Below are 27,168 nucleotides of genomic sequence, written 5' to 3' on the forward strand. Positions count from 1 at the left end.
CAACATTAGATCCAGCGTCTCACTGTGAGAGCTTTGATGCTTTAAGTTACCTTCGTCTTGGGGCTTCAGGTGAGTCATTGGGGGCCACTCCTCTTGCTACTGAGGCCAGGAACTCTTGTCTCTTTTGCTGTACCAAACAGGCTGCACGAATCATCTTATGACGCGGAGTCCGCAAGTAAGGCCGGTTGACCTTTTGTGCAAGGTCTTCAGTTACCATCTCTAGGTCCGTCTGGGGGAACAACAAACAAAGGCTGGGACATTTTCTGAAAAACACAGCAACTGGTTTGATTTTACAAATTCAATTGTAGCTATAAAATAATTGTTAAGAGTAAAAATACATTTAGAAGAAAACAATGTGAATTGATTTAAGTTTATCAGAGGAAAAACTCTATTCACCATTTATTGATTTGAAAATTATTAGAGAAAAAAGACGGCCAATTTTTTTTACCCATTCATTTTACAGTATTGATTAAGATGTGTCCAAATTGTACAGTAAATACATGCTGTGCTTAAAATGTATCATGAATTATATAATCAGATTTTTAACTACCGGTACATGGAAGGTGCATGTCTATCTCAGGCACTTTGTTAGTTTGGAAAGCTCACACCTCTAATGACTTATATAAAAAGCTTTGAACATTACCGGTAGTCTTTTTTTTAGTAAGTGCGACTAAAACCTGCATGAGCTCATAGATCTCCTTCTTTGTGCTTTTGGGCTCCAAGAAGAATCCATAAGGATAAGAGCACTTGAGGATGCGGCGAGTCTTTAGTAGTTCCAGGACCGCATCTTCAATAAATGTAGTGTCAGGTGGGCCTCCTTCCCCTGAGAAAGAGTTAGACAACAAATATCACCTTTGCTATTTTTTTGCAATATATCCATACGGTGTCCTGTCACACCAAGTTAGTTTAAAGGCCTGGAAAGTAAGAACTTTATCTGCACAAAAAAATAATAATCACACATCAGTGACTAATACATAATAATTACAATGAAATACAATCTTTGCAGCAAATGTGAATCATGGAGACGTTAGTCTGGGTAAAACAAAATGTAAATTGTATATTACTTTTATAACAAAGAAACAAAGTCTACTTAATTTTAGACCAACTGATTGGTATCACCTATATGTACAGTTGTCAGGACACTTGAATTACTGCCAGTCAAAAAAAACAGTTGCAAATGTCAAAATGTCTGCTACACGATAACTATAACCACTCATATCGTTTTGTACTTCTAAAAGCTCAAGATGAGGCAACTTAATTAAGATCAAGACTGTTCAAACTTACTTCCACGCAAGGCCCGACTGAGTTGCTCCATTTTCTCTTTGGCTGTTTTTAACAGACGCTGCTCCAGCTATGTTGAAGAAGACAGTAGTTGTTGTATTATCTGAGCGAATAAGTCAGCAATGTACTATACATGAGACAAAGCAGGAGCATACTGTAAGCTAGCATCACACATGTTCATGTATCAGAATATTGTACTGTATGCACAGCATACAATGTTCCGGTCTCTGCTAGAACGGATTGTACCTGATAGCTGTGTTCATGGTTCTTGAAGCGTGTGTAGTAGTGCATGAAGCGGTCCAGTTCCTGAAAGCTCTTGTGTTTCTTCTCTGCCTGCAAATTAAAATTATATAGGATTTAAACATTTGATGGATTTATTAGTTAAATAGGATTTTTTAATTTGTACCCACATTAGGAATAGTTCATTTTTAACTGAATATTTTGTGTACATACTTCTTCAGTCATCTCCTTTGACTGCTCCTCCACCTGATGAATTACTTCATAGCGGGTGCAGCGATAGTAACCTCCTGTGGACGAGCTGTGCTTTTTCCACTCTTCCAGACAGATCCAACAGAAGTCATACTTACACTACGGGGAAAATATGGAAATGTTAAAATTTAAGATATGTCGACTTATCTGTATCTCTGACATTTAAACTACCAGTTTATTGAAAGATCTGCTGAAAACAAATTGAGTTTCTTGTGAGCCTGTCCCTGTGTTTTAATTACATTAACGCCAAAAGACGGCGTCGATATTGTGTAAGCATGCACTTGGAAAGCTAAGAACAATTTAAAGATTAATTCTACATTTTTGGAAAACAATCAAAATTAAGCTTGAACTTTGTGAAAGTGTATTTTCCTGTGCTGTCAGAAGCCATTCCCTCTGGACAATTGTCTCAACTTCAAAATGAATTCCTTAAAGCATTCTGCCACTACTGGCACTCAAGGCTACATTGGAAATCAGAAACTCCATCTGGCATTGTAGAACAACAAAACATTACAACCACTTCAATGCAGAGCCTATTTGAAGGTAAGGGATCGATGTTCTAACACTACAAGCACTTGTTAGAATGAAAATTTAGCCAGTGCATCAAGATACTCTTCGTAAATGACACTTAATGGAAGAAAATAAAAAATACAAGGTTGGGGGGGTTTATGAGTAAGACAAAGGTGGCATGGAAAGGAGTGACACAATTAAAACAAGCAAGAGACACCATTTGAGGAGAGGAGACGTCAGTGAAAGAGAAAGTAATCTTCCTTAGCAACACAATTCCTTGTTTCCAAGCAACACATGAGAAGCTATTTCTTACTCGGTAATAACAGGTGAAGAGACTGAGCTGTCCATTGGCCTCTGAGCTCTGGACGGCGGCACTATTTCTACTGAATTAATCTCAATCTCGGTCAGTCATCTTGAACCAGGATGGAGACAATGACAAGAGACAAGAGACAAAAGTGGCCTGGCTGCATGACTGCACTGAGGTTCATTCATGGCTTGGCTTCCAGCAACAAAGATAGAAACATATATCACTGTGCCAATAGGATTCTGGGTGTTCGCTGGTCTCACATTTCCTCTACTACTGACTACAGTGTATTTTCTCTCAGTTACTTCTGTATTACTTCTTATATCCATCTCAGGAAGACACAAAGCCTTTGAATAACATAAAAGTAATGGCGTCCCTGCTTTTTGACTTTTAGTACGAGATAATGAAAGGACCATTTGTTAATAAAAGGCATTGGGTAGGCTTAAATGCAATTATAATAAAAAACATATCTAAAGTAAAGTATATGAAAAGCAACCCATCAAGTATCAACACAGCCTATTATATTTAAGGTTATGCAAGCCTATTCCAGTTGACCTGTAGAGAAAGGCAAGGATTGAAAGCACACCTGTCAATTACAGGGCTGAATTAAAAATAATGGGGAAAAGAAAACTGCCAATTATGACGTATAATTACAAGCACAACTTGTCATTCATATAATTAATTGTATATTTTTTATTTTAAAAACTGCGTAAACAAATATTATGCAATGAGTACTAAAAATGGCCTAACACCAAAAGAAAACACAATGTTAGATCCTTTAAAGTAACAATTCATATCATCGTACAACTATTAAAAATAGAACAACAGCAGTGAAATTCTTAGTGGACCAAAATGTGGGATATAGCAGGCCTTAATTGTGTTAAGACAACAAGCTCCAACTTGTATCCTTTGTATGACACCCTGCTCTGTCTCACTTGCTCAACACTTTTCACACATTTTGAGCTGTAATGTCCATGTGGTAAGAAGATTTGGACCCAGTGTATTATGGGTAATGGCAGTCAGGTATGGTGGAATGCAGCCACAGTTTTTTGACTTTACTCTTATTATAACACACTCGCTTTATTTTCGCTATACATTTTTTGTCCACATCGTTATAGTTTGACATTTTTGAATGATTAAGTTCACAAGTAAACGATACGCAAACGAAGAGGAGCGTCTGGAGATTTTCTTTTGTTGTTGCTGCAGCAAGCGGGAGCAGGAGAAAGTGGAGGAGCGTCAAGGTAAGGCTTAATTAGGAAACTATAAATATATGATATAGACTAAGGATGCATTGAAATTAAAATGAAAACCGAAATAAATTGTTGCGCTAATTTTGTATTACCATTGCATTTATGGCTATGTCTGTGTACTAACTTCATTAAAATCAAGGCGTTGCAACTGCACAAACTAATATTCATCCTTCAAAGAATAAAAAAAATCATACAAGTATGAAAATATTTATTTACTAATGGTATTCAAATAAAATAAAATATAAACAACACAATATATCTTATAATAATAATAAAATAATAATGCTTTGGCCAAATGCTGAATGAAAAAGTCAACAGGAAAGCGTAGAATAGGTTGTTCTATCTACGGCAGCAACACAAGACAGTCATTTAAATGCTCGCCCATTGGACGCTCAGCGTCTCCGGGAGTCTATGGACAGTGGGATGGCCTGGACACTGGGCTTCCGCATGATTGGTTGATCCGTCTGAATCCCTTATTGATTGACAGCTAAATGAGGGAATCAGCAATTTTGAAACATATACCACTGCAGGAAAAAATTTCAAGATTCAATCCCTTGTTCCGAGTTGATCTGAACACTTTTCTAATCTTTTTAGAGACTTATTTTTCATTTAAAAATGACTCACAACAAAATCTAGCAACTTTTTCTGGTGTTTTGGAGACTGTACTTGTGTCTGGAGACTAGTGTACGCAATGAGCACCGAGTGGTGCTGCGAGCCACCACCGTCCCAAAGCACTGACAGGCGGTCACCCGGTAGGTTGTGAGTTCAAACCCTGGCTGAGTCATACCAAAGACTATAAAAATGGGACCCATTACCTCCCTGGTTGGCACTCAGCATCAAGGGTTGGAATTGGGGATTAAATCACCAAAAATTATTCTCGGGCACGGCCACCGCTGCTGCCCACTGCTCCCCTCACCTCCCAGGGGGTGATCAAAGGTGATGGGTCAAACGCAGAGAATCATTTCGCCACACGTAGTGTGTGTGTGACAATCATTGGTACTTTAACTTAACTAGCCTCACGCAGCAGCCCCAGATGGCGCTTTCGCTCACTGAAAGACCAGCAACCGCCAATGCGCTCTTGATATTTCCACATTGCCTGCTTTGCTGACCTATGTCTGGGGTCTATCACGGATATATCGTTTCCTCTGCTCCAGACAATCACATACTTCTTCCTTATGTCATCACAACATTCTTTTGGCAGTGCCGTTTCGGTGATGAAAGTCTTTCCGATACCTTTTTTCTGTGGCCAAAATTTCACTGCGTCACTAGTAGATTTATTACACAGAGTGAACAATTTTAACTCTTTACTTCTCATAGTTTGATGATTGAGAGATTCAAATTTACAAAATTCAGTGTCTCAGAAAACAAATTAACTCAGAACACCTGCAAATGTTTCCTGAGGCTTTAAATTGACTCTGAATCTCGGTCAGTAGGCTACACTAATAATGAGGCAGACTGACAGATGTCCAGTGGATGCCATTAACATCTTCCACGAGATGTATACAGTATGTACTTAAATACCATAGTTAATTGGACGAAGCTTGTAGAGATGCTGGTCTGTGTCATGGTTCTCTGCCTGCCATTTTTCATTTATTTAATATTTAAATTAAAAATGTGAAATAAAAGCTAGAATGTTAGAAATGTAGTAAATACACTGCTGTGTATGATTTTAGGTCCTCACATTAATATGAACATTAACACCTATCTGATTTAAGCCGTATTGCTGAGCACTTATCTAAATAACACATTTTGCAGCTGGTAGTAAGAGATGGTTAAAGTGGCAATGCTGTTTGTAGAGCATGTCATAAATAACTAAACATAAGCATAATACTCGGAACCAAGACAAAAAAGGTGTCTGAAGATGTGTGTGGGGTCTCAGTTCAACTTACCTTTGCACACTGCATGTGGTTGCAACCCTCATTTTTCTGAATTGGAGATTTGCAATTGGCACAGGGTTTGGAGTTTGTGAGCAACCACAAACAGTTGGCTGCATCCTCATACGCTTCACCCACACCAGCCACTTGAACAACGGAAGAACAAATAGAAACACGAGTCAATGAAAATTGCTGCAATGAATTCCAAGACATCCAGTCTACAGTATTTGACGATAGCTTAACAGTTATTACACATAAATTGCACATTGCACAGCTAGAATAGATACATCTCTGATGCGTTGAAAGCCACAATGAAAAGATAAACAAGACACAAAATGGAAATTGGATCAAAAACTGAATGTAGGTTGTGTTTCGACAGTATTTTAAATAATCTTAGACATCATTCTCAAAAGCACTTGTTTGTTTTCACAGAAAGCCTTTTTTTTCATTTACAGTTTATTGTACCCACAACAATGGCAGAGTTTTCCTCTCCTACCTTGGAGTAGTCTATAATCACGATAGATTTAAAATACCAGTACAATGTAGGGTTGTCCCGATACAAATATGTTGGTACCGGTACAGGTATCAAAATATTAACTACGGTAATACTTTTCACAGTAAAGAGGATCACAAAAAAAAATCATTTTTGGCTTCGTTTTAACAAAAAATGCCATAATCTAGGATTAGGTTAGAATAGAATAGAACGCTTTATTGACATTATGCTTTATGATTAATGGTTGCCACTCTTGGTTTGTGCTTTAAGACAAATATAATCATTCGTAAAAACTTGACAATACTATGGCTGAAACTACAGATAAGACATGTAGCAGGTAAAACACACATTTTTAAAGATAATACACAAATTGTAGCAATTTGTTACAAAACTCAGTCATTTCACAAACATTAGTTTACCCTATGTGGGCGGTTTTAACTAATATTTGGCATCAGGCCAAGCAGCTGTATGCATGTCTACGTAACTGTATTTGCACAACTGAGGAGCTAGTTAACAATATTACCTGTCTATCTGATTGCTTGTTATTTAATTAATTAGCAAAGATTGTAATACTTTAATCATGCCCCCTTTGGCGAGGCATGTTTTAAAGCAACGCTTGCAGTGAGGCAATTCCTTGTTTAATGCATAATCTTTATCAGTAGTTTTGAGGCCCAAATACCTTCATATTGCGCTTTACGCACCCTCTTCATTAACCAGTAGAATTGCCTTTATTTGCCATTTTTCTTCTCCTTCTTCACACCGTTTGTCCTTGTGTGCTCTGTAAGTGTGTTCGCGCTGACACACTTAACATGCTCCTCTGCTCTGTACGTCGCTGCTGTTTTTAATTCATTAGTACCGACCGCGGCACTTTTAGTACTGGTATACCGTACAACCCTGGTATAATGGAAAAACAAGTTGCCTCTATATTTAAGCAATTATCATGTACGTATATCTGATTCATAACACCAAAAGACTTACAAAGTTTGCAAGTAACTATACTGTATATGATCAAAATAGTATGAATTTCACTGAGATTCACAAGTCATTTTGAGAAATAATGAGCAGGCCAGTCACGTGATCCGTAACGTCACCAGGAGGACCACAGTTTCCTTCGCCGCCGACAACAACACTACTACGGTAATCATGCAGACTTCATGAGAGACAACAAAGACTACTTTGGGACAAATGATAATCCAGAACCTTATATTTTTTAGCCTTAATATAAAGAGGATGATCTACAAGTTTTAGAAGCTGTGTGCTAAACAGATCCAGCTTTAGAGAAAGAAAAAGCATCATGCAGCAGTATTGCTAAGTGCTAAACACAAAAAACAAGCGATCAACATAATAAAATGATCACCTACTGTATCATGTTTTCTCTCACTGGGATGTTTTTATCTTCCCGTTCAGATGAAGAATTAATTATAATCCACACTAAGGGTTAAAAAAAAAAGTTGCAGCAGACTCTCGCCTTCTGTTTTGTAGTCTTGCTCTCCATCTCCGGATAAAAGTGGAGAGTCACAGATAAGCAAATTCAAATTCTCGGTTAATGGCTAAATCTTCCTGTTGCCCAGGTGAGAGGTAATGTTTATAATCTAAAATTAACTTTCACCAGCTGAGACAAGATCTGCACTGCAGCAGTACCCCGGCCGGCTTAACAGAAGTATAGGCTCGATAGCTCTTATCAATGCGCCCCTAAAAAGTGTGTCTGCGTTAGCGCTTATAATAACAATACAGATCATATTTGGTTAACATTCAAGTCACGACATATAAATTGAATATTGTTGGCGGGTTTTGGGTGGTTATTTAGAGGGCTTTGTAGGAGAAATAAAGGAGTCCCTGTTGACTCAATTGTTAACGGACTTATTTATTTACGATTTTTAATGCAATAAAAAAAGAAAAACATGTGTTCTTGTCTTACATAGGGATTGTGAATGATAAAAAAAGCACATCTATTTCCAATTTTTGCATATTTCTAGTATCACTGATCTGCTGATGTGGTCAAAGTGCAGAGGACTTTCCCTTGTGATGTCATCCAACCCCGAATCTACGGAAATTGCCAAACACATTGAAAGTGGAATATTCAAAATAGCTGTCTGAAATTGGGGCATTTTGTGGATGTTTAGATGGTATGTTCACATACTTTGCGGATTGTAAATACAATTGAGCATGGATACAATGAAACACAATTCAGCTTATTAGGTCAACATGTTTTTTCCATTGTACTGGTACTTTAAGTAGTTTATCTGTTAGTTAAAACGGCATACACCACTTTTGAGTCAATACAATATCCACAAACCCCACATGTCGAAACCATCTTCTACAAAAAAATTAAAGGTGTCATATGTAATAATTTCCTGTCAAGTCATCATTAAATGGCCCTGATGTGTCAAAAGGCATTAATAAATCATGTTCTTTTCGAAAACCTTTATAACTGATAACGGTAGTTCAGCCGGGATAAAGCTAATTTCAAAACTAGATTTAAAGCCCCGAAATCTTGTTATCGTTTTCATTTCAATTTCCCGCCCTCCACCGTTTGACCAATTAGAAAGTCCGTGAGTGTGTCACATCTAGGTTGCCAGTTACGCACCGCCACCTTCGTCTTTGTCTCGCTACTGCCACTGGTAAAGTTACTAAACATGTCAGACCTTAGTAAATCTAAACAGCGTCATTACGATTCTTAACTTATTCATGACAAAGCCAGGAAAAAAACAAGGATTTGTATCGGGGATGCTTTTGTAAGATGGAGACGATTCAAGGCGGAAAATACTTTTTCATCTGACGCCAAACTTGCTAGTTTCCTCCTTGATAGGTAAGTAAGGCCTTTGAGTTTTCTTATTACCGTATTTTTCGGACTATAGACGCAGTTTTTTTCATAGTTTGGCCGGGGGTGCGACTTATACTCAGGAGCGACTTATGTGTGAAATTATTATCACATTACTGTATAAAATATAAAATAATATTATTTATCTCATTCACGTAAGAGACTAGACGTATAAGATTTCATCGGATTTAGCAATTAGGAGTGACAGATTGTTTGGTAAACGTATAGCATGTTCTATGTTATAGTTATTTGAATGACTCTTACCATAATATGTTACGTTAACATACCAGGCACGTTCTCAGTTGGTTATTTATGCGTCATATAACGTACACATATTCAGCCGGTTGTTCACTATTCTTTATTTATTTTTAATTGCCTTTCAAATGTCTATTCTTGGTGTTGGGTTTTATCGAATAAATTTCCCAAAAAAATGCGACTTATACTCCAGTGCGACTTACATATGTTTTTTCCTTCTTTTTATGCATTTTCGGCCAGTGCGACTTATACTCCGGAGCGACTTATACTCCGAAAAATGCGGTACTTGTAATAATTGGAAATTTACATTTTGTGTGTAAACTATATTGTCCAAGTCTATGATTTTATCTAACAAAGAGAGTATGTTCGTGCAATGAATGCTTAGCATGCCAGCCCGGTCGATGACACATCGACATATAGGCTAACGGGGGAAATATATGCCCGTTAGCCTGTATGTCGATGTGTCATCCAACTGACAGGGCAACATATATTTTCTACAAATAAAACCTACGTGGATATAGGTAGCATCAGTGTTATTTTGTTCTCAATATGCTGATACGCAGAGGAAATGGGTTCCAACATAAGCACGGCTAATTGCGGTTTCTGATACTGCATATGCATCAGGCACATATGGAGTGGTATTTGAATGGCACAATATAATGCATTACATGTAATGATTTTCTACTTTTGTGTATTGACATGGTATGAGGCTATATGATTTATGCATAACGTGGTTTTTGCGTAACGTCGGTTGGCTCATAGAATCGCACTCTGCACTGAAAGATGGTGATGTGCGTAAATGGAAGAGAACGCAGTGAGTTAGGTTGGATGCAATACGGAGTTATGCTGAACAAAATGTGGCGGTAATTTTACTGTTGGCCTTGGCTTGCCATCAAAGTAGGCCTATGCGATATATACTATATAATTAAATATAATTATTTTGATGGTGGTCCGTGCGGTCAAACTAGACATTTTAACAGGGTAATACCAACAATCTGTCCCAACGAAAATATTGCTGCGTAACTTTACAAATACAATTGGCTAATCAACATCAGTAAAATGTGGCATAATTACTTAGTAAACCATCTTGCAAGAAGCATAAACAAGAGAAACCTACAGTGTAGGACTCGTCGATTGCCCTTTGAAGTTCCTTGGGGTAGGATTCGGATTCGGCTGCGTATCTGGCAACCTCGGTCATGGAGAGTGGGAGGGGACTACAGAATTTTGACCGTGATTGCAGTACTTTTTCTGGCCACATTACTACATATGGCTCCTTTAAATACCAGCAATACTCACGTTCTTCAGGTTTCATCTCACTGACTTTTTGTAGCCACAACTTCCAGATGTCACAGTCACAGGGCTCATGGGCTTCACCTTGACACTCCCTGGAATACAAACTAGTATCATGCTTAACATAAAGAAACTATCTTTTTAAGGATCAATTCTAGTATGTCTTCTGGAAAATTAGGGATGTTTCGATCTGCTCTTGATTCTGATACCAATTATCCATTAATGAGATCGGCCAATGCCAATACCGATCACATGTATTACCTGTATATTTTTCAATATATTTATGGTGAGTGCTATTGACAGTTTAACAATATCAACATCATATTTAACCTAGTTCCTTTTTATTGTGTTACATACAATTGTTTGAGTGAAGCAAAGTCAATAATAGACAATAAAGAAAAGCAAAAACTACTATCTAGTACTCTTTAATCCTTTAGCTTTAGCCATTAATGTATGTCTCGGGAATTATTCCCTGGGTTCGTTAGCTTAGCTATTAGCATGCCTGCTCCTGGTTATCTCTCAGTGTGTAACATGTTTAGTTAGCCTGGTTCCCGGTGACAATTATACTTGATAATGATACTTATGATATTAAGAAATGCATTTTATTTGATGTATTGGAACGTATTATTAGTTTAGGGGAGTGTTTCTACATTGTGTATGGAGACATATTAGTTTCTAGCCGCTCTTCAGACAGAGTGTATCGGCGTTTGTGATCGGCATTAAAAGGCTTTAATCGACAATGGCCGATCACATGCTTTTTCCTCAAAAATCAATATTGAAAATGTTTGCCAGGTTAGAATAAGAGTTTTTTCCACAATGACAGAGCAACATTTAAAACACATTTGTAATTGCCTGTTGTGCACATGTATATTCAATTGCTTCAAAATGTTTGGTTTTGTAGGCCATCAAGACAAGAAATACAGAAACCCTACTAGACAGTGTGTAGACATAATGACCTACACGTGTGTGTCTGAATTGTCTTTCATGCTGCTGCACTCGGTATAAAATGATTTCCAGCTTTTTTACTCTAACAGCCCAGATGGACTATTAATTTGCAATTAATCAGGAGGTAATTATATAATTAGTTTATAATCCTGTGATTAACTAAATCGCATCATATCATATGTGGTTGCACAGTGATTACAGACCAGCAAAAGAGGTGTCCCTTGCCACAGTCTACAGCAGGAGCCCGGAGCAATGGAAAGCTGAGAGAGTCTGAAGTGGATGCTCCGGGGCCGTAAGTCTTCAGCCGCACTGCCCTTTCACAGCCAGCCTCTGGACACCACCGTATTGCTGGATTGTTTTCCACAAACGCCTGGCAATAGAAAAACAAGAGTCAGAACATTATTGAAATTAATAAATGTATTGATAAAATATATGTAGTTAAGACAAACGACTGTTATCACACTTTGAACACAGTTTTATAAGCATCATGAACAAATACCAGTCCTAGTAAACACTTAATAGAATAATAGAATGTGATTACATTGTGATCTGAGTCATAAACTGTCATTACTCCAAACATTGTCGTATATACAATATAATAATTGCATTAGGTCTTGTGATACAGCCAACACATAAATGGTGTTCTACTAAACAATATAAATTGCGGAAATTTTTTTTATCTTTAATGTTTATTTTAAATCCCACTGAACTTAATATACATTCTGTTTGAAGCTAAACTGTAGAAAAACAGTTCTGTCTCTGTGAAAATGATTTATCTATTTAGTAATTGAGGCTCTTTAGAGGAAGTTTCAACTTTGGTGCATCTGTACACCTTGATGTCAAACTGGAGGTAGCGTTTGTCCATTTCTCTGGACACCACACTCTCGATGACTTCCACAGGAACCAGCTGAAGGCAGTCAAAGGCTGGACAGAGGATGTTGTGAGCCTCCCCCTCTTGGATCTTTAGATTCAGAAACCTGTTGCACACAATAAATATGGACAAAATGTAATATCAGGTCAATGCAAAAAAAAATATGTAAACAACATACCCTTCCCAGCACGCTCTGCAGAAATCATGGCCGCAGGACATGTCAACGGGTTCTTCAAAGACTGAGATGGAAGACATGCAGATTCCACACTGTGAGGGAAGATAAATAACATTATTCCTCCAAAGGACCACTGAGTGGCTAAATCAGAAAAGTAGACATTAATTAAAAAGCCATCTTGAATATATCATTTCAGAACGAGGAGTGGCAACTATTTTGTTATCAAAGTTATTTCCTCACGCCTCCAATACAATGAGACACAAACACACAGACACAGCAATAACTTATGTAAGACATATAAAACAGACAGTGTACTTTAACAATTTCAGCATTGATTTGTGAAAGAGCAGAATGTGATCTAATCAACTGTAACCTTTAAATGGGCTGTTGGAGTAGCCAGTGTTCGATTGGCACTGTTGGCAAACGATATGTCTCACAAACATAACCTGCAACTTCTGGTAAAAAAAACTAGTGAAATTAGGTCTGTTAGCTCAAGAGACGATTCAATGCCGGTTTAGTTCACATACTGAATTGCTTTATTGATTAAATGCTTTCAAGAGCTTACGTTTTCTCACATGTGAGGTGTTAACGTCATGGAAGACGGCTAATTTAGAGTTTTGGTGATATGTTATAATTAGGGATGTGCCAATCGATCGGGCACAAATCAGTATTGGGACTATTTTCTTACAAAACTATGTGATCGTCTTTGGCGATTAAATGCCCTTCAAAGCCGGTACCCTCTGTCTAATTTTGTATTTATTTTCAGTCCCCTTGGCTGACAAGCTAGCAGCTTTGCTTATGTCCATGTAGTGTGGAGAAGCTCCCCTAAATTAACAATAATCCCCTCTATTACAGTAAATAAACTGCATTTCTTAATATTTTAAATATCATTATCACGTATTATTATCAAGTATTAGGACGAGGCTAAACATGTTACACCCTGAGAGCAAGCACGAGCAGGTTTGCTAATAGCTAAAACTAGTTGCTACGCTAGCAAAAACAACCGAAAAAATAAGTGCTAAATGGAATAGATGGAACCACAATACAGCAGTAAGTTAGCAGTTATAAGCATGCAATTAACACATAGATTAATAATAGAGAGATGGTGTGTCTGATTTTTCACAGTCACTTAGAGGACGGCGGATCATTGTTAGAATGATTAGATTGTTATTTTTATTTTCTCAAAATATGTTGTTTTATTGTTTTTGTTAATTTTCATAAATTCATAGAAAAATTCACAGGACACAAAATGACTGAGGACAAAAATTATTTAAATAAGTAATAGATAATAGTTTTTGACATTGTTTTGCTCAAACAAATGTATGAAATAAAAAAGACTAAGGAAGCAGTTTAAATATTGTGCTAATATTGTTAAACTGTCAATAACACTTATCATAAAAACATTCAAAATTTTTAAGTTAATACATGTAATTGGTATTGGTATGGGCCGATCTCACCCCCGGATGATCAGTATTGGACCAGGCAGCATACAATCCTGATCGGAACATCCCTAACTATAAGGTATATATTATATATGCAGGCCACAAGTAAACAATTGAGTAACTTAGTTTTAATACACAATATATGCATCAATTTATCCCTATGTGATCTTACAGATTCATTTTCATTCAAGTAAGCAAAAAATAATCATATTCCTTAATGTGATCTTACGGATTAGTTTTCATTCAAATAAGCAGGAAATAATCATTTAAGCAAGCAAAAAAATGATAATTTAGAGTAGATTGTGAGCTTATCTCACCAAAGAAGAATCTTCATCAGCAGTGTTGAGACTGATATGGTCTGGTGAGGTGACAGAGGAGCGAGTGGTACGTGGCGTTCGAGGCGATGGCAAGGTGTCCCAGGCGTTACAGCCACTGGGAGGCGGGTTGGGCATCTGTACACCAGAGCGTTGGCAGCATTCCTCTGCATTGGTCATCCAAGCCTCTAAGAGTTTTTCTCTGTCCCAGTCTGTCGCCAAAACATTTTAACAGAATTCAGCAATGACGATAACCTAACCTTTGATTATAGTCAATGGTAAAAAATTAAACAGGTTATGACTATGACCTTATTAGGCCTTATTCCTTTCTATTGTCCAAGTGAATCTACTGCAGCTGATAGACACCTCACTTCAGTGGCAACCACTGAAGCCTCTCAAACAGCCAACAGCATAGAACTACTGCCACCTGGTTTCCTCTTTCAGAATAGCTTTTCTATTTTACACTGGCACACAAACACACTTGAGAGCCCCTAGGGATGAATATTGAAATTGTGAACAGTACTTGATTTCAAAATTTCACATGGAAATGTCTGTTTAAAATAAGCACAACCCGGTCAACTGTGCAATTAGGTCATTATCAGCCACCAGACATGTTTCGCCACCAATCAAAGGCCCCATACTCTAAATGGCCTCGTTTAGATAATGAATATTGCAACAATTTCTCCAATCTCCATTCAATTAAAAGTCTTCACTCGGGATGACCCTACAGTATCTTCATGCTTTCAGGCATTCAAATTAGGTTGAAATTAAGTTTTTCACATTTGGTCGTAAATTAAAACTTGCCAGAAGGATTGGACAAAAAGAGACAGCTAGGAAGCAAGCAACAATAACTAGACTATTATGGAAATTAAGTTAATTTTTTTTTTTAATTGGGTTGAGAGGACAACATATCACATTCCTGTGGTAGTCCTATTCCTGTGATCAAGGCAAATAAATATAGCAAATAAATATAGCACATTTGTGGGGTACTTTCCCATCTACACCCTGAAAGTATGTTTCGTGTGTAGCACACACCCCACACTGCATCAGACTCTTGATCCAACACAACAGAAGGTAGAGTTTTGTAGTAGAAGTAATGTTTAGTCACTCTGATTAACGAGTCAATGGGGGCTTGGGCCGGAAACTTAAGATAGAAAAACAAACCTGTGACTCTCTGACAGCGCAAAGGCCTACACTCATATAACCTTAGTCTGCCCAGTCCCATGATAGCATTACTACTGGGCCTTAGAAAAAAGTTTCACTCGGCTAATTTATGTATAAACGGGCTACGAGAGGGACAACTAGCCAGGCACATTTCTACCACATTCAATGCACAACAACTTTTTTTTAACTTTATGTTAATCCCCCAAATGGCATTCCTTCTGCTTAAATACACTGACAAAAAGGTCAACACTTGTGAAAACAAAGTATTCTTAGTGGAGCTAATAAAGACCCAGAGGAATGCTTGCAACAGAATAGTATTTTTTTGCAGGGGTGGAATGTTCCACAACTGCTCCATCTTATCCCGCAATGACTGTCTATTGCATGATGATCTCAAGTTATAAGGCCTCTGTTATTGGAATACAAATTTTGAAAGTTTTCTTTACTGATGACAAGTTAAAATTGTAGCATTATTGCAGTGTAATTGATTGTCCAAAGTACCGTGGGCGCGTAGCAGTGCCTCTGCCGTGAAGAGCGGAGCTTGCAGCATGTCTGCCGTCTCCACTATGAGCATGTCTTTTAACCTCCGTAGATCCTGAGGTTGCAGGCCCTCATACAGCTGGATGGGATGAAACAGGCAGAAAGGGTAGAAATTACATGGGGGGGGGCAATATTATTGAAGGAAAGCAACAACAAAAAACATGGATTTACAGGAATGAGAGTAAGCATACAAACCAGTGATTCTCAAACTGTGGTACAAGAGTCACTTAAATATTCAAACACAGTGTTACCGTTCAAACTGTGTGTAATGTTACAGTGGAAAAAAATATTAAATATACTGGTAAATAAAACCTCAGCCTTGTTTTAATGAATAGTTATGCCTACTGCGCTACTTTATTTTAATGTTGTTCATTATTGGTGTGTTTTCTGAGGTGGTGGTACTTGGTGGAAAAAGTTTGACAACCACTGAAATAAACAGAGACCATCTAAATCAATTGTAGTGCATTCACAGAAATATGAGTCACAAGTATTAAGTGTAACTAATAAGAAAATACTGTTAGAAGATGACCATTTTGCATTAAATACCAGATCTATGAAATTATCAACTTGGAAAGACAATTCAATTCAATTAAATTTCCTTTATTTAACCAGGTAAAGACTCATTGAGATAAAAATCTATTTTTCAAGAGCAACCTGACGATACAATTAAGCACTACAGAAAAAAATCACACCAGATAAATCCCCCCATGATAAAGTCTGTGTAGATTTTACCACCTCTTGATATGACATTGTGTACCTCTCTTCTGTCAAGAGCTGCGTACTCGGCTTCAATACCCTCAGCCTCAGGGGCTAGTGAGAAGACCATCTGTGACTCCAGGCACAAGGCCAACTCCTTGTGGTGCTGCTTCTCAGCACAGTCACACGGAGTCTCGCGGTTTTCATTCTCTGCAAAAAGGTCCGCGCATCTCTGCACTAAAAACTGAAAAGAAGAGCACATTTATGATGTTTTAGAGGGACATAATTTGTTAAGGCAGGCACTTACTCGAGCGCAATATATTTTTAGAATTTTTGGAAGATTTGGTATTAAGAAATACTGTTTAATTTTGTTTATTATTATTACTGCACAAATTACACCTGCACTTTAATGTTATCTAACATTACAGTCAGGTCTGCCACCCAGAGGCAACTCCAATTCACCATACTTTATTGGAGTTGGTGTGTCTTGTCCAGAATTTACTTTCTGATTAGATTAGCTGCAGGAAAATTTATGTAAGCAAACATGCTAATCACAGCTGTGCCAGGAAGAGTGACACAGGCTTTTATTAGGTTTGACTGCAGTGTTTCTTGTTAATATAAACCTTGCCTAACAAAGTCAATGACTTTCACAGAAATATAGTATCTCACAAAAGTGACTACACCCTTCACACTTCATTAACCATTTGTATTACTGTATACCTGCTGAAAGGACAATGTTATACAAATGAAACATGGATATATCTAAGAGGAATAAAGCTTGTAATTTTATAAAGATTTAATAACCCAATGAAAATGACTACACACCGCCTGTTTTGTCTAAATAGCTAGCAACACAAGTCAGTACCAAGATACAGTAATGGTGTTGTGCCTGCTGTCAAACATTGTGTGGTACTGTAGTGTCATGACTGCTGTCAGCATTGGGGTGCAGCAAGGAAACATGAATTCCATCATTCACTGTGACATTCTGAAGTGGAACACGATCTCCTTCCTTCGGAAACACAATGGCGTCCCCAAACACACAACTCCAACTGCTGTAGAAGCTGAAAGTATTGAGAGTGGCCAACCTGTCCAGACTTAAACCCAACTGAGCATAAGACATTTGGGCCATTCTCAAGATGCAATGTCACAGAGGTCTCAGGACTCAGGGTTAAAAGAAAACTCCAGTGACAACCAGTGCAGATCTTAAGAGGATTAAGGCAGGGCGAGATAATGATGCTCCTCACCAAATATTGACAATTTGGGCACAATTTAGACATGTTAACTGTCAAGTGTACATGTAGGGATGGGCGATATATATTGCAGCCTCTGACGAATACGATATATAACATATATTATTGTATGTATGATTGTAAAACAATTTCAAAACGGGTTACAAAGGCTCCTGATTTGGCTGCTATGGTAACATACGGCGTCATTTCCAGTTGTATTATTGTGTCAAAACTATTATTAACCTACTTGCTAATTTACTGTTAATATGTGGTTACTTTCTGTTGTAACATGGTTCTTTCTACACTTCTGTTAAAATGTAATAAGTAGGGATGTCCGATAATATCGGACTGCCGATATTATCAGCCGATAAATGCTTTAAAATGTAATATCGGAAATTATCGGTATCGGTTTCAAAATTATCGGTATCGGTTTCAAAAAGTAACATTTATGACTTTTTAAAACGCCGCTGTGACGTAGGGAGAAGTACAGAGCGCTAATAAACCTTAAAAGCACTGCCTCTGCGTGTCGGCCGAGTCACATAATATCTACGGCTTTTCACACACACACACAAGTGAATGCAAAGCATACTTGGTCAATAGCCATACAGGTCACACTGAAGGTGGCCGTATAAACAACTTAACTTTTAACACTGTTACAAATATGCGCCACACTGTGAACACACACCAAACAAGAATGACAAACAAATTTCGGGAGAACATCCGCAACGTAACACAATATAAACACAACAGAACAAATACCCAGAACCCCTTGCAGCACTAACTCTTCCGGGACGCTACAATATACACCCCCCGATGATTCAATTTTTAAACACAATTATATTCAGACATGAGTGGTGGGACAATATCAATTAAATATTTAAATGATGTCCTCTTATCTGTACTGTAAAGTTCAAATTTGAATGACAATAAAAAGGAAGTTTAAGTCTACTATTGGCTCTGATTTAAATACATTTTTTTTGCCATTCAAGCCCTACTGTGTCCAGGGACTTATTTCTTAAATTTATAAAAAATAAAAAAACAACAAAAGATTTTAGATGATAAAAAATTATCAATCCATCCACTGCAGTATCGACGTCATACTGATACTATACGTGGTATCATGTTTCTCAACATTTGTATTGATTCACCAACCCCTGTTTATATTCAAGAGCTCAAGCTTGCAGTTAGAAGTTAGCATATCCTCCTACATTATGCAGTGTAGAATGTCAGCTATTCCTCTTCCTCCAATGAGAATGACACGTGTAAGAAAAGCAGTTAATTTGCCGCCATGGAGGCGAGGATTACTGACTTACAAGTGGATTTTCACTGTGGAGGGACGTTAGCCGCTAGCGAGAATGCTATATTGTGTTGAGGACGCGTTTGTTCTCTTGTCGCTCTCTAATCTGCGAGACACAGCTAGAATTTGTCATCAACTTGCATGACCACGATATGACAATACGATTGAAAGCTCTATCGTCGGCCAATTGTATATTGTATATATCGCACAACCCTAGGATTGAGTCATTTTCAATGGATAGTAAATCTATACTGCAATAGAAGCTGTACACTGACTACACTAAAAGTTGTCCAAGTTTCGTTTATCTAGTATTGTGCCAAGAAGAAATCAGAAAAAACGTCGCTGCAACGTGGAGTGTCTACTCACTTTTATGAGATACTGTACACAATTCTTTCTTTTCACAAATGTGTTTCCCGCTTGATGAAACAACCTGGTACTGAGGTCATGGTTTTATTTAGGTTAAGCTTGGTTTTGCATGTGTGTCTGAGTGTTCCTTTTTAGAGACAATTACAAGTGTATTACATACTTACAGATACAACGTTGAACCCAACTGACTACTCAATTTTCTTGTACCAAACCATACAACTTTCAGTTATTTCCTTTACAGAAAATTGCAATAAAATTGAGTTGTCAGTCTTTTAGCACCTAACCTTACTGCAAGGATTTCTGGCCTGTAATAAATGGTTGTGATAAGGATGACAAATATTGTTACTTTTCTTTGACACACAAATGGCCTTGACACACGAAAGAACATCCGCCACTTGTCTTGATTCTAGAGTCATTATCTATAAACTGTTGCTTTTATCTTCCTTTACTTCAAACAAGGGTGCCTCTTGCTTTCCATCCCCGGGTGGTTTGATCTATACACAGGTCATGTTTGAGAATATTTTACACTACGCAAAATGACAATTCAAAACACGGTGCTGTGTTACCTCCACACAGGTCTTCATTCCCGAGGCAGCAGCATAGTGCAGACATGTATTTTTCCTATTGTCTGTGGCATTGATATCGGCCCTCTCATATTCTCCATGGTCCAGCTTTGCTCCGGTCCAGGCCAGGATGATTTGCAGACACGCTCCACGTCGCTGCTCATCTTCATATGGCCGTGAGATGCGGGGTAACAGCGCCCCCGCTGAGGTCATGATCAGGGGCCCCATGCAGAGAAGATGCAAAGAGGTCTCATTCTGCACATTGCGTTTGTTAGGATTTCCATCTTTGCTTAGGACAAAAGACCTAAAAAGTAAAACAGAGGTATCCCATTTAAAAAGAGTGAAATCTCTCATCACTCCATTTTTTCGCTATGTTTATTGATTAACCACATCACCTTGGAAGAAACATTAAACACAAATTGTGGCATTCACACAATAAAATTTAAACATTACATTTCAAATCACTGTTATTGTGACCAAAATTATAATTATTATCGCGGTATTGTTGAATGTGCTCACAGCTTCACATTGAAATATTTTGACCAAGTTTTTTTTTGATATACCTAAAATAGATATGCTGTTAGAAAACCCACTATTTTGCATGTTTTGTGTTTCTTATGCTTCTTCGATAGTGTTTAAAACTTAGTATTTTATCAGTTTTGATAGATAAGCTTTTATTGTTTTAAAAAAATATTGTTTTTAACTATAGCACTTTTAAGATTTATTTAAATGAAACAAATAAAAGATGTTACTATTTGTAACGGGCATTGTGGTGTCCTACTTTGTTCAGCGGCGCTTGAACGTAAAAACACTTCCTTCCGTCTTGTATTCCTTTCACTATGGAACGATCACTCTGTTATAAAAGAGCAGTTTGTAGGTTTAATATTCACAATTGAATAGCTTATAGTTGCTCACACAGCAACTCATATGGAAACCCCGTTTCCATATGAGTTGGGAAATTGTGTTAGATGTTAGAATATAAACGGAATACAATGATTTGCAAATCATTTTCAACCCATATTCAGTTGAATATGCTACAAAGACAACATATTTGATGTTCAAACTGATAAACATTTTTTTTTTTGCAAATAATCATTATCTTTAGAATTTGATTCCAGCAACACGTGACAAAGAAGTTGGGAAAGGTGGCAATAAATACTGATATAGTTGAGGAATGCTCATCAAACACTTATTTGGAACATCCCACAGGTGTGCAGGCTTATTGGGAACAGGCGGGTGCCATGATTGGGTATAAAAACAACTTCCCAAAAAATGCTCAGTCTTTCACAAGAAAGGATGGCGCGAGGTACACCACTTTGTCCACAACTGCGTGAGCAAATAGTCAAACAGTTTAAGAACAACGTTTCTCAAAGTGCAATTGCCAGGAATTTAGGGATTTCAACATCTACAGTCAATATCATCAAAAGGTTCAGAGAATCTGGAGAAATCACTCCACATAAGCGGCATGGCCGGAAACCAACATTGAATGACCGTGACCTTCGATCCCTCAGACGGCACTGTATCAAAAACCGACATCAATCTCTAAAGGATATCACCACATGGGCTCAGGAACACTTCAGAAAACCACTGTCACTAAATACAGTTTGTCGCTACATCTGTAAGTGCAAGTTAAAACTCTACTATGCAAAGCAAAAGCCATTTATCAACAACATCCAGAAACGCCGCCGGCTTCTCTGGGCCCGAGATCATCTAAGATGGACTCATGCAAAGTGGAAAAGTGTTCTGTGGTCTGACGAGTCCACATTTCAAATTGTTTTTGGAAATATTCGACCTCGTGTCATCCGGACCAAAGGGGAAACGAACCATCCAGACTGTTGTCGACGCAAAGTTCAAAAGCCAGCATCTGTGATGGTATGGGGGTGCCTTAGTGCCCAAGGCATGGGTAACTTACCGGTACACATCTGTGAAGGCACCATTAATGCTGAAAGGTACATACAGGTTTTGGAACAACATATGCTGCCATCTAAGTGCCCTCTTTTTCATGGACGCACCTGCTTATTTCAGCAAGACAATGCCAAGCCACATTCAGCACGTGTTACAACAGCGTGGCTTCGTAAAAATAAAGAGTGTGAGTACTTTCCTGGCCCGCCTGCAGTACAGACCTGTCTCCCATCGAAAATGTGTGGCGCATTATGAAGCGTAAAATACTACAGCGGAGACCACGGACTGTTGAACGACTGAAGCTCTACATAAAACAAGAATGGGAAAGAATTCCACTTTCAAAGCTTCAAAAATTAGTTTCCTCAGTTCCCAATCATTTATTGAGGTTTGTTAAAAGAAAAGGTGATGTAACACAGTGGTGAACATGCCCTTTCCCAACTACTTTGGCACGTGTTGCAGCCTGAAATTCTAAGTTAATCATTATATGCAAAAAAAAATAAAGTTTATGAGTTTGAACATCAAATGTCTTGTCTTTGTAGTGCATTCAATTGAATATGGGTTGAAAAGGATTTGCAAATCATTGTATTCCTGTCAGGTTTGTCACTGACAGTTTAGTTATGTTTTGAGTTTTTCCTGTTTGTCTTTATTTCTTGTCGGCGCTCTTATTTTGGTTATTTCCTACTTGTCTCCCTGAGTGCTGTGTCCCCTCAGCTGTGGCTGATTGGCACCTGGCCACACCTGGTGTCAATCAGCCAGCTGCTATTTAAACCTGCCTTCTCCTCCAGTCAGTGCTGGATTATTGTCGTTCCTACCTGTTGTGTCGATGTCAGTGTAGCTGTATGCGGTAAGCTATTTTCTATAGCGGTTTGTAGCTTACTGTCTTTTTGTTCCTAGTCCCTGTTTTCTGGATCCCTGTTCCCTGTTTCCAGTTTGTCCTCCTAGTTCCTGGTTTGTGTTTTTTGCCTTTATTTCATGGACATTAAATCATGTGTTCCCGCACAATGCCTTCCGCCTTCTCTGCATCTTGGGGTTCGTCACCAACAACTTGTGACAATTCCGTTTATATTTACATCTAACACAATTTCCCAACTCATATGGAAACGGGGTGTGTAAGTTTAGATTGTGGTATGTTATTTCCTAATGGGTAAAGACATTCATTTCTCTTGTTTTCATGTTTAAGCTTGCGAGCTGGCGCCAGTCAGTGTCTTTATCAAGGTGCAGCTAACAATCATGTTTTTTTTATTTATTTTAATGTTAAAAGAGTAGTAACTATATTGGCCGTTTTCTTGACTGTACTTACTGCCTCTAATTCAATGCCTCTTGTATTTATGTTGAATACAATTATATTTCTATTAAAATTATAGTCTTCCTCCCACTTCCAAAGACATGCACCTGGGGATAGGTTGATTGGCAACACTAAATTGGCCCTAGTGTGTGAATGTTGTCTATCTGTGTTGGCCCTGTGATGAGGTGGCGACTTGTCCAGGGTGTACCCCGCCTTCTGCCCGATTGTAGCTGAGATAGGCTCCAGCACCCCCCGGGAATAAGCGGTAGAAAATGGATGGATGGATGGATTATATATGACTCCCCTTTGAGAGGAAATATCCGGAAAAAAAGCTAATATAGAGTCATTAGCTTGTGAGGTAGGAAGCGCTTTCAGGCTCGCCTAAATCCCTCCCAGCATGCAACATTCCTACGAGTTGATAACAGATGGCTACGTGGAAAAACAGATGGGACACACACGTATAGAGGCAGGATATGAAAAACTTTGATATAATGCCAGACTTTAACATTAAATATTCCCAAAAAAAAACATTAATGACGAATGGATGATTCAACTGAAAAATAATCAATCATTTTTTGTATTTTCTAAATAGGTTGGAAGGTTGATATTATTTGTCTATCTGTGTTGGCCCTGCGATGGACTTTAACATTAAACATTCCCAAGAAAAAACAGTAACGATGAATGTATGACTCAATTGAAAAACAATCAAACCATATTTTTCAGTATTTTCTAACTAGGTTGGAAGCTAAATATTGTTTGTCTATCTGTGTTGGCCCTGCGATGAAGAGGCGACTTTTCCAAGGTGACCCTGCCTTCCGCCAAAGTGCAGCTGAGATAGGCTCCGTTGGCCCCTAGCCCCCGAACCCGAGAGGGAAGAACAGTCGAAAATGGATGGATGGAAGTTAAATGATCACATTTTTGCACCATAAAAGTGGATGGCAAGTGGCTTTCACTACTTGCAAGCTACCAGAAGAGGGCACAATTAAATAGGCTCAAATGACACGCTCATATTCTGTAACCAGCGCAGTGGTCTGTCTAAAAAAAAAAGGGGGCAGTACGGAAATGCCCTCCCTTTTTAATTAATCCCTAAAAACTAGTTAAAATCTATTTTGAAATGTTTATATTGTGTACATATATTGTTTTGGTGAGATCCTGACCTGAGTAGTCGTGTCATGGCGTGTCGGGCAGCATAATGGAGCGGAGTGTTGTGCTGGTAAGATTCTCCATAAGTAGAGTTGGGATCCAACGCTTCCTTGAACTGCAGGTTGCTCTCATACAAGTGGCAGGCCAGCATCTCATCCCCGTTGATGAGAGCCTTACGAAACTTGGTCGCCGTGTTCCCCATCTCCTTCCCTGTGGATGGTTCAGGATCTGACACTGCAACCTCTTGGGTCCTCTTTGATTTACTCAAGTCCAATGCGCAGACATACTGAAAGTCCTGAAAACACAAAATAGGCTTTAAATTCCCAGATTCCAAATTCCAAAGGTTCTTGTTAGCAGCAAAACTAATAAACAACTGCTAACTGAGCTTCATGCAATTTAATTGTCCAGTCATGAAATAATTCAATCCAAAATGCCTTTGAAGCTAAATCTATTTAGACCACTAATTCAAAGGTCCTCCAAGAATGAACAGTTTTCCTACCCTATGACTCACAAGGAAAAGCGCTTAATCTCCAAGGTCGACAAGGCTGCTCTGCACACAAGCCGTGTCAGGATCACAAACTCTGCCTAACCGCTTGCCTGTGCTTCTCTTTTCATTTTTTGTTTTGTTTGAATAGCTCATGATTGTGCCAACAAAGCTCACACTGAGAGAAGAACACCACTTCCGCTGGCATCATCGGAAGCTTCCGCCTTCCCCCACCAAAGCTGCCCATCCCACTGAGGTGAATCAGCGTGTGACAAGATATCCTCAAACAACATGCACAGTCAGCACTTCACATCCATCAGAGTGCCATATGGCAAGACAAATAATACTTATCTCCAAAATGCAAAATTGTATTTTCTGTTATGATTCCAGCGTCTTCCTTTTGCACACGAGCATTCTGCTCAGATCAAGGGCTACACAATGGGGATGTGCCGATTGATCAGCCAACTGATCAGTATCAGACGTTTTTGTGAAAAAGTATATGATCTCCATTGCCGATTATTTCACTTTTTTAATGCCGATCACAAACGCTGATCTCCTCTGACAGACACGTATAATGAAAATGGCATTGAGTATTGTTCCAGGTATAGTAAAGTGCTATATTATACACAGGTAAAAGCCAGTAAATTAGAATATTTTGAAAAACTTGATTTATTTCAGTAATTACATTCAAAAGGTGTAACTTGTACATTATATTTATTCATTGCACACAGACTGATGCATTCAAATGTTTATTTCATTTAATTTTGATGATTTGAAGTGGCAACAAATGAAAATCCAAAATTCCGTGTGTCACAAAATTAGAATATTACTTAAGGCTAATACAAAAAAGGGATTTTTAGAAATGTTGGCCAACTGAAAAGTATGAAAATGAAAAATATGAGCATGTACAATACTCAATACTTGGTTGGAGCTCCTTTTGCCTCAATTACTGCGTTAATGCGGCGTGGCATGGAGTCGATGAGTTTCTGGCACTGCTCAGGTGTTATGAGAGCCCAGGTTGCTCTGATAGTGGCCTTCAACTCTTCTGCGTTTTTGGGTCTGGCATTCTGCATCTTCCTTTTCACAATACCCCACAGATTTTCTATGGGGCTAAGGTCAGGGGAGTTGGCGGGCCAATTTAGAACAGAAATATCATGGTCCGTAAACCAGGCACGGGTAGATTTTGCGCTGTGTGCAGGCGCCAAGTCCTGTTGGAACTTGAAATCTCCATCTCCATAGAGCAGGTCAGCAGCAGGAAGCATGAAGTGCTCTAAAACTTGCTGGTAGACGGCTGCGTTGACCCTGGATCTCAGGAAACAGAGTGGACCGACACCAGCTGGACTGCTGCTGAGTGGTCCAAAGTCATGTTTTCTGACGAAAGCAAATTTTGCATTTCCTTTGGAAATCGAGGTCCCAGAGTCTGGAGGAAGACAGGAGAGGCACAGGATCCACGTTGCCTGAAGTCTAGTGTAAAGTTTCCACCATCAGTGATGGTTTGGGGTGCCATGTCATCTGCTGGTGTCGGTCCACTCTGTTTCCTGAGATCCAGGGTCAACGCAGCCGTCTACCAGCAAGTTTTAGAGCACTTCATGCTTCCTGCTGCTGACCTGCTCTATGGAGATGGAGATTTCAAGTTCCAACAGGACTTGGCGCCTGCACACAGCGCAAAATCTACCCGTGCCTGGTTTACGGACCATGGTATTTCTGTTATAAATTGGCCCGCCAACTCCCCTGACCTTAGCCCCATAGAAAATCTGTGGGGTATTGTGAAAAGGAAGATGCAGAATGCCAGACCCAAAAACGCAGAAGAGTTGAAGGCCACTATCAGAGCAACCTGGGCTCTCATAACACCTGAGCAGTGCCAGAAACTCATCGACTCCATGCCACGCCGCATTAACGCAGTAATTGAGGCAAAAGGAGCTCCAACCAAGTATTGAGTATTGTACATGCTCATATTTTTCATTTTCATACTTTTCAGTTGGCCAACATTTCTAAAAATCCCTTTTTTGTATTAGCCTTAAGTAATATTCTAATTTTGTGACACACGAAATGTTCGATTTTCATTTGTTGCCACTTCAAATCATCAAAATTAAATGAAATAAACATTTGAATGCATCAGTCTGTGTGCAATGAATAAATATAATGTACAAGTTACACCTTTTGAATGCAATTACTGAAATAAATCAAGTTT

General features: G+C 38.5%; 1 protein-coding gene across 5 annotated transcripts in view; it reads right to left on the reverse strand.

Annotated features, from left to right (window-relative positions):
- Positions 1 to 27,168, reverse strand: part of LOC133597799 (ankyrin repeat and IBR domain-containing protein 1-like) — a 41,685-nt gene that overhangs the window by 11,322 nt on the left and 3,195 nt on the right. For 3 of the 5 annotated variants that reach the window (XM_061950782.1, XM_061950789.1, XM_061950805.1), the window contains exons 2-16: positions 24,508 to 24,788; positions 20,167 to 20,467; positions 16,770 to 16,952; positions 15,974 to 16,091; positions 14,315 to 14,523; positions 12,559 to 12,647; positions 12,342 to 12,486; positions 11,713 to 11,879; positions 10,571 to 10,659; positions 5,721 to 5,851; positions 1,735 to 1,869; positions 1,528 to 1,614; positions 1,285 to 1,351; positions 678 to 823; positions 51 to 229 (exon numbers count right to left, since the gene is read on the reverse strand). In XM_061950782.1, coding sequence (XP_061806766.1) covers positions 51 to 229; positions 678 to 823; positions 1,285 to 1,351; positions 1,528 to 1,614; positions 1,735 to 1,869; positions 5,721 to 5,851; positions 10,571 to 10,659; positions 11,713 to 11,879; positions 12,342 to 12,486; positions 12,559 to 12,647; positions 14,315 to 14,523; positions 15,974 to 16,091; positions 16,770 to 16,952; positions 20,167 to 20,467; positions 24,508 to 24,788 — 2,327 coding nt within the window. Of the gene's footprint in view, positions 1 to 50; positions 230 to 677; positions 824 to 1,284; positions 1,352 to 1,527; positions 1,615 to 1,734; positions 1,870 to 5,720; positions 5,852 to 10,570; positions 10,660 to 11,712; positions 11,880 to 12,341; positions 12,487 to 12,558; positions 12,648 to 14,314; positions 14,524 to 15,973; positions 16,092 to 16,769; positions 16,953 to 20,166; positions 20,468 to 24,507; positions 24,789 to 24,992; positions 25,113 to 27,168 lie in introns of those variants that run through there. The other 2 variants (XM_061950797.1, XM_061950813.1) reach the window with 2 other exon arrangements.

The sequence above is a fragment of the Nerophis lumbriciformis genome, linkage group LG04 (assembly GCF_033978685.3).
Source record: "Nerophis lumbriciformis linkage group LG04, RoL_Nlum_v2.1, whole genome shotgun sequence".
Classification (NCBI taxonomy): domain Eukaryota; kingdom Metazoa; phylum Chordata; class Actinopteri; order Syngnathiformes; family Syngnathidae; genus Nerophis; species Nerophis lumbriciformis.